The sequence below is a fragment of the Priapulus caudatus genome, unplaced genomic scaffold, assembly GCF_000485595.1.
Source record: "Priapulus caudatus unplaced genomic scaffold, Priapulus_caudatus-5.0.1 Scaffold129, whole genome shotgun sequence".
NCBI lineage: Eukaryota > Metazoa > Priapulida > Priapulimorpha > Priapulimorphida > Priapulidae > Priapulus > Priapulus caudatus.
The window spans coordinates 446,210-454,727 of record NW_014577190.1 but is presented as its reverse complement, the minus strand read 5'-3'; the positions used below and the strand labels follow the sequence as shown (position 1 = coordinate 454,727).

The 8,518-nt window shown below is 41.9% G+C and overlaps 2 protein-coding genes across 4 annotated transcripts in view; one reads left to right on the top strand and one right to left on the bottom strand.

The window, feature by feature from the left end:
• Positions 1 to 870, bottom strand: part of LOC106805835 (zinc finger ZZ-type and EF-hand domain-containing protein 1-like) — a 41,030-nt gene extending 40,160 nt beyond the window's left edge. The window contains exon 1 of the mRNA XM_014807592.1: positions 653 to 870. The gene's annotated coding sequence lies outside the window, so the exon portion shown is untranslated. The remainder of the gene's footprint in view (positions 1 to 652) is intronic.
• Positions 871 to 3,411: 2,541 nt separating this feature from the next.
• LOC106805845 (tubby-related protein 3-like) overlaps positions 3,412 to 8,518 on the top strand; it is a 29,535-nt gene continuing 24,428 nt past the window's right edge. For all 3 annotated transcript variants that reach the window (XM_014807610.1, XM_014807609.1, XM_014807608.1), the window contains exons 1-2: positions 3,412 to 3,476; positions 7,764 to 7,970. In XM_014807610.1, coding sequence (XP_014663096.1) covers positions 7,869 to 7,970 — 102 coding nt within the window. In that variant the 5' untranslated portion in view covers positions 3,412 to 3,476; positions 7,764 to 7,868. The remainder of the gene's footprint in view (positions 3,477 to 7,763; positions 7,971 to 8,518) is intronic.

Sequence of the window (8,518 nt, the reverse complement as noted above, 5' to 3'; positions counted from 1 at the left end):
TTGTAAAACGGGAAAATTTATATTCGATGTTGGATATTGTAAAACGGGAAAATTCATATTCGTCTTGGTATGAATCTTGTACATTTCATTACTTGTGTCACATAGAGATGGATTCTCATTATTTATTTTATTGTAAAAGAAGAGAGATGTAACGTTTAACAACATATGATTTACGACATTGTTACGTCATACTGTTATCGACATTAAACCTGGCTTTACGACTACACTGTACACACTTGTCTACCGAGTACATTACAGTCACCAAGTCCAAGGGTCAATTGCCCACAAAACAAACCGTGATTGGCCTTGCCAACCCACACCTCCAAGCGAAATGAGCTAACTACGCCCTTGCTCTTGTAGTTGTAATGTATGACGATGTTCCCTCAAACTTCAGACAGTGTATGATGGGCATTTCTTGTCAGTTGGACTTAAGAGTTGGACTCCAAGGAAAGTCAAGTGTTTAGGCCCTAGCCGCGAGTAGGCCCTACTTTATTTACCATTTTTGGCATTTAGTAATTTAGTTTTTTACTATAATTTAGGCCTATAATAATAAATATTTTTTGTTAATAACCGAGAAGCCATAACACCAGCACAGTACTAGTGTAACGGCTATTTCGAATGGCTTATGCAATCATATATATTCACTACTAACCTAATCGTCAAACCAAGCCATTTGCGATGGACGACGGACGATGGAGGATGGACTTTGCGATAACTTTGCAATGCCGGTCGGACGGCTATGGTGGCTCCATCCAGCGAAAATGTCAGTAGTTCGCTCAGACATTGTCACTTAACAAAAATGGGAATTTCTGTGGAATAAAATATCCTATCGTTCTTTTAATATTTGTAAAGGTAGCTTGCGTGTCAGCGTGTAGTAGGTGACGTTCCTAACCAAAAAAAAATTGAGAAATGGGTTACTCGCTAAGTATCTAGTATTTGTTTGCTCCAGAAGGTGGTGCGAGGTAGACTGGTACCCGTTCGCCACCTTCACTCCGGCATATATCCTTCGCTATCCTTCGTTAGTGTAGTGTGTGGAACTGTCGACCGGATACCAGTCTAGGTGCGAGGCAGTCTAAGCATAGACGGGTTCTACCGATCGAAAAACCCGTTTGGCTCTTTCCGTCATTCCGAAAAAAGAATTATGTTGAAAAAAAACCCGCTATTCTGTTGAATGGTCCGAGGGTTCCCGATTGGGGTTCTACTACTAGGGTTAAAGAAAGAACACAAATTGAAAACATAATACATAAGAATACCTCGGACAGCTTGCCTGATCCCTTTCTTCTCTAAAAAAATTAATTAACATTAAAAACGAGTAGACATGAAACCACTGTAACCCGTTGATAACCAATGACTGTACTTATTTTTGGTGGGGCCACACACTGCATGTCAGCCTCACACGCACACACAGGCACGCACCACACGCAGCACAGGCACGCTGCACAGCACAGGCACGCAGCACAGGCACACCACACAGGCACGCGCGCACGCACACACGCGTGCCCGGGGGGGTCATTATATATGCCGGTATTACCCCATGTGCGTTCCAAATTTTGCGGGTTAGGGGGGTGTTTTTCAACTTCTAAAGCGGGCCCGCACGGGAGCAAATAGGCCTCGCTTTACAAAGCTAAATCCGCCAATAGCCTCGGGCATCAGTCAGAGTTAAGCACCGCCGCCCGCAGTAGGGCCCCCTCAGGCGAGCCTGCCTCTCATTCCCTCCACTTTTTGCCTCTTCCACTTGTTGCAAGACCTCGAAATAGGGCTGTAGGAGTCGGGTAGGGACTCCTTTCATCTTGTGTATGCAATAGGCGACGGCGTGGATATTTTCATTGTGCATGCATAGGCAGGTGGTATCTTTAATTGTTGTCTGCAATAGGGGGTAGGGTTTTCTCAATGTGCAGTTCGACCTGGGGCCTATTCATTTTTAGGTGAGACGCCATGGGGTACATACGGATATATATGTGCCCCCCGGGCATGCCGCGTGTGCACTCTCACGCATTCGGTAAGACTCACGCGAATCTAACTCAGGCATTAGTACTAACTCTCGAGCAGCGCGCTCACTCTGTATTACTGTGTTGCCACGCATAGCAGAAACAAGAGAACGGTACCTAAATATATACAGTGTTACTAATACATCCTATAAAAGCAAGAACTCAGGTATTCGTATTACATACATGGTTACGGGCTATGTTTATACTGTTTAAAAACTGCGCACAGGAAATCGCGAATGGCCATTGTATGAATTTCAAGCTGAAAAATGCGAAGCTCCATGCATTGTTCAGGGGCGTTTCAGCCGTATTGCCGTATGCGGAAATACCGTCTAGTTTCAAAGTGTCCTTCGAAATTTTGCGCTAAAAATACAGAAACACTTTGATGGCAATTTGGCTTATATTCTTTTTGTTTTTTCTGCGGATTCATTGCAGGATTGAAGGAAATCGAAAATTTTACATAGGTAACAAAACTAGCTTTAATATCGAAAAAGATGGTAAGCGCAGGCAAATAGAGCGATAACATTCCATATGGTTTTTAGCTATTGCTGCTTGACTAAGATTTGTGTGGCTCAAATGCGTGGCTCATTTGCAATGGTGTGCCAGGTACCCTTGAAATTTTTAAATTTCCCTGCGGTGTTAGGCCCCTAGACCCCCCGCCGGATGCTTCGCTTCCGCGCCTAGCTGACGGCGCCCACTGGGGGGGGGGCGGTGCCCTTTTGGGGGATGTGTGCCTTAAATTGGGAAATACTGACACTGTCTAGCTTCAGCCCTGATTGGTTGTGGGGTATTATATTATATATCAATAATTACATGATAACATACATAATACATATGCTGGCGTGTGTGTACGTTGCCGCGCGCGCGAGTGTGTACAATCTAGAACAATCAGGAAGATACTTATAGACTATAAGCTATTGAAACTATATTACCCCGTATAGTATATATATATATATATATATATATATGATATTATTATTTTTTTCTTTCTATATTTTCCCAAATTGTTATATAGTCGCTCGTCTTTGTTGCAGTCTGTTGGTCCATTATTCTTTATTTCGTTGTATTATAATAAAATAAAAACTTTATAATTTTATATTATACATATATATAATTATATTGATGTGCCTTTTCTGTCCCAAGTTTCAGTCGCGGTCATTGCGCTGTATATAATTACAGTTTTATGTGCAGTCATAGACTAAGATTATGGTTTTAACTTTATTATTATATTATTGTTATAGTTTATGATGCAGCTCAGTGGTCGCGGTGTACGATGCGGCGGTTTCGGTACTTACATCTTGTATTCTATGTCTATGATGGAACCCATCTACAAATATACTGCACCAGTTGTTATAGTAACTATAACAGCCAGCCATTCAGCGACCAGATAACAAATGCAAGATCGGCTCACCCAATCAATGAAAGACTTAATAACCGTTGATATTTTCCCAGCGATGGTGGATCGTCGATCCAGAATAAGAAGCAATTCAGGTTACTTTATATTATGCATATGTTTACTCTGTGTAAATAATTACCCTTTATCGTAATATTATGTTATTACTGTTTTTGTAATGTCACTAAATTCACTCTATAATCAGCATCACTATTAGTAGTTCAGATGTATTACCTAGTCAGTGCTAGTATCATGTAATGATGTATGATGTACCTAGATACAATAATGTAACCCAAACCCATAGCGGATAACCCCCTATCCGCTTGGGTTCGGGTTACATTATTGTATCTATGATGTACCGTACTTTGTCGCGAACTCCGTCATCATAAAATTATCAAATCAATGACAATGATATGCATGATAATGTCACAATGAACAATTAGCATCTTCTGTCAGCATCATTAATTTTCTTCATCACAATCACTGTCTAGATTTTACTTAATCACAAACTCTGATTAGTGATGAGCAAGTTGAAGTTAGAACTTAGAAAGAAGAACGAAATATGTATGTATGTATGTTTCATGTATGTATGAACGGGAACCTTTCCTTTAGATCGGTGTTTCCCTTTTTATTTTTGATAGTTTCCCACCGGTAATTTCACTTTACCGGGAGATTTTGTTCCGGAGCTTCCAGGCTGTTTCTAACTAGTAATGTTTAACTTGCTCTACCCAATCCCCATAACATCTATGTTCATTTAGCCCCAAGATGGTGAGCATCACCTGCCTTTCCTCCAGCTGTGACCCCCACTTCTTGGAGCCTGTCCCACATGATCTTCCGTAGGTGTTTGTATGCCGGGCAAACTAACAGGAAATGCTTTAGTCCTTCTGGTTCTCCATTATTGCACACAGTGCAATTTTCTTCCCCTAACCATCTCCTGGTTCTTTTATTTACGGGGAGGCATCCCGCTCTACATTGGTACAGCAGCTTACTGCCGATTTTATTATGATTGTAAAAGGTTTCTTGTTTAGGAAATGTTTTCCCTTTATATATATAGCTCTGCTTTTATTTACCATCCCCTTTCTCCATCTGACTGTGCTGCCTTTTATAATGATTTTCTCCACCGTATTGTTCCATGATTCGCTCGTCTATTCCAATCCGACGTAAAATTTCGTGCACTGCCAGCTTTCGCTATTCTCCTACATTTCCTCTCTTCATCCATATAATTTAATCTCCCTAAGTTTGCTCTTCGCTTTTCTGTCCTCAAACGTGGACCATCCAAGCTCCCCCCTTATTGTTTCAATACCTGCGTAAGGTGGAGCACCTAATGGTTCCCTGCCAAGCTGGTTTTGGGTATTTTCAAGGGCTTGGAGAGTGCATATATTTTTCTTATCCTTATATATATATATATATATGATTATGTCATTTTCATAGGTTAGGGCAGGTACTGCTACTGTCTTCCACAGTTCGCTCCCTACCCAGTAACTGCTGCAGCTATAGTGTGCCTTCGTTGCTATTGAGCGGTATTTTCTTGCCTTTACTCGCACTTCACCTTCATGTAGTTCGACACAGTTTTCTATGTTATTGTTTATTTTAATTCCTAGGTATGTGTATTCGTTAACGGTTTCTAGACTTAGCCTCCCTAGTTTGAAATTTGCATTCTCATATTCCGCCAAGTATTATTATTAAAAATCATGACTTGAGACTTGTCTTCGCCGTATATCATTTTGTAGTGTTTTGCAAAGCCTGCAGCCACATCTAGTAATTCTTGCAGTTCCCTTTCATTATCTGCTATCAAGACCACATCATCAGCATACAGCATCCATGTGGTTCTTTCCCTCCCTACACCTAGTTCTTCATTTTTCCTTTCTAGTCTATGAGATAGCTCTCTTATATAGATGGCAAAGAGCAACAGTGATAATAAGCATCCTTGTTTGACCCCTCTCGTGGATTTAACCCAACCTGATTCATATGGGCCTAGGCTAGCCTTAGACTCATTTCCCTCGTACATGGCCTTTATTAGCTGGCTAAATTTGTCCCCTAACCCAAGTTCTGAGTTCACGTAGTAGTTTCCTTCTATCTATCCAGTCGTATGCTTTTTTAAAGTCTAGGAAAGCTACATACAGGGTTGATTCCTGTATTTTGCCCTCTGTATGCTTTGGGTCAGAATATAAATGTTGTCACTTGCGCGTCTGTCCCTTCTGAAGCTATTTTGGAGTTCCCTAGAAATCCGGAGTCTTCCAGCAAGTTTTCTGGGCGAGTCCTAATAGCCACAGGCACAGGTTATACCTTCTCCCTTCTCATTTCTTTAGGTCGTGAGAAAATCGCAAGCAAATGTAATGACCAAATCTTGTAGCTAACAAAGTGCTGTACGAAAACGTACCAATAACTAACTTCTGATAACCGTTTCTATGTACTTATTAACATGCCGTTATTACCCATACATGCGCGCTATTGCCAAGTATGTAGTTACATGCCAGTGAGCATTTTTGAGGTTTGATAAAGGAGAAATTCAAACAAGGCAGCTATTACTGTTTGAATTCTGCATGCTTTTTCCGCACTCTTGCTAGTCTCGCATTAGTTCTTGCTCATGCACAGTAATTCAAGTATAAGGAGTTTGCCAAACTTCAAGAACGTAACTCCTTTCCAAATTAACTGATTATAACATGAATACCGAGGCAAATACCAGTTAATAAATGTGCCATATGTGAGAATACGCTAACAAAATATAACAAGGTAGGTCAAATGTGGTAATACGATTGTTTTAATTACGAAGATTTGTTTCCAAGCTACAAGATTTTTCGTATAGAAGGGTGTCAGGCTCGTACAGCGTGAGACAGTCGGTAGGACTGGTCAGGCTAGGAACAAGATAGCTGGTAAGCAAGCAAAGAAAGCTAATTTTGAGGCCAAAGAAATGGGCAGGATAATTAGCAGCTCAATACAGGGTTTCTTACACATTTAAGATGATAAGAGCTACAGTGGCGCACCGCCGTTTTCAAATTTAACATCGCCGTTGTGAAAATGCTGTTCAAATTGTTAAAATTTTGCTGGAGGAGACCCTCAGAACCCCTCCCCCCTCTCCCTCTCTCCCCCCACGTCTGCCTGCAGCGTCCACATGCGTACCTACTGCACGTCTTTAAATCCATCATGTGCATTTTTAGCTCAGCTGACGAAGTCAGATGCAGCTTGTAGAATTGCATGATTGTCCGTCCTTCTGTCAACAGTTGGGCACAAATCTTAACCGCTCGACGTACGGTCTTGATATTCGGGACGGCGGGGGGGATCGCGAAAAGGACTCGGGATGTTGAATTTGGGGGGCAAGGGTCAAAGGTGAAGATGGGTCAAGATGTGTCAATGGAGGGGGAATATTTCCCCCTTAACTTAAGGTATAGGAGGAAATACGGAATTGCGGCACAAATCTCAATGGCTTGACCTACGCTCTTAATATTCGATGTATAGTGTGATGGGAGGAAACCCATCACCAGCGCGAATTTGGAGGTCATAGGTCAAAGGGCAGTGGGGGCAGGTCAGATATCAGACATTTTCTGAGGACATGGTCTATTACGGACCTAGTGTAAAACTTTTTTGTTAAAAGGGGAGAAGAGATGGAAGGAAGATCGGAGTATAAAGTGAGGCGAAGAAATGAGTAGGGAGAAGGGGTAGAATTGGTTGGGAGGGTGGAGCGAGAAGGTGGATGAGGATTAAAGGAACAGGTGGAAAAGTGGTATGAAAGATCGGATGATAGTGGGTAGAGGTGAATGAGGAGGGAGAAGGCAGGGAAGAGTGATGATACTCTACACCCTTTGACCTATCAATAGAATTTTGTTTTGGCTGTCTAGCACACATACTTATAAAAGACAATGCATAGGCCTTACAGACATCTGCTTAGTAATGAACGTATGTAAATCTCTCCAGAAATTTTCACAGATTTCTCCTTTGGAATTCAATCCATCACAGCCTCATTAGTATTGTAATCCTCATCACTGTCAGTAACCTAATCGTTAACAGGGGCCTTCGTTCATACAAACTGCCCAACATAAAGGTACTACATGTGGTTCGTATGCCAGCAGGCCAGTATGTACACTGAATGAGGTAACGAGTAGTGTTCACTGCTTGAGGCAAAGATTTGGCCCATTGAACCATGTTATCAGGAGCAAGACAATAGACAGATGTCTGTTATGTTTTCCATGATGCTATAATACTGTGAGTTCTTGAACTCTTGTTAATTAGTAACTGACCTAGTGAGAATAATAATCTAACAGAGATTAAAGTGAAGTGATCAGAATAAACAGGAATTGAAATTGACCTGTTCAGGTCTTCAAAGGAGCTGTGAGCAAAATTCTAGAATTGTTAAAAATGACAGGTTTTCCCAACTGCTGTACTTTCAGATTTTTCCTTATGGATATTTCACTGCAAGTGAACTAGAGACGGGTTTTGTGCACCTGACCAGTGGAGGAGTTTCCCATTGGTGCTCTAGAAGTGGGTGCATTAAAATGTCGACGCTAACAGAGGAATCGGACCTGGACCGGAGTAGCCCTACTGCATATGACGATATCGCACACATAGAACTCCGACAACAGAAAATCGAAAAGCAGGTAGAGTAGATTTATACTGGAGCTTTTGCAGGGTTTCTTATACATAAGGGGCACAGTGGCGCACTGCCGTTGTCAAATTTAACATCGTCGTTGTGATGCTCAAATGCAGTCCAAGACATTCAAATTTTTAAAATTGTGCTGGGGAGAACCCCTCCCCCCTTCTGCCTGCAGTGTCTGCCTTTGAATCCATGCGCGTTTTATTCCAAAACAGGCCATTGCCTCCTTTGTCTAATTTTCCCTCGGAAGAAACCCTGTTTTGGTGGGCATGTTCTCATGTCTATTTACACGAATTATTTTATATATTATTGACCTTTAGTCAGACCTGGTCAGTACTCAGCAGTAGTTGTTTACATATATTTCTAGGTACTTGATGGTGTTAATCATTCGATTGCATCCGGTATGTCAGGGTTCTCCCCAGGATGAAATTCAAACAGGGGGGAGGGGTAGGGGGAGGGGAGGGGGAGGGGGAAAACTAGGGGGAGGGGGACGGGGGAACTAGGGGGGTCCGGGGGGCGTGTAGTTTTTACCGTACGACTAAGTTAATGCGT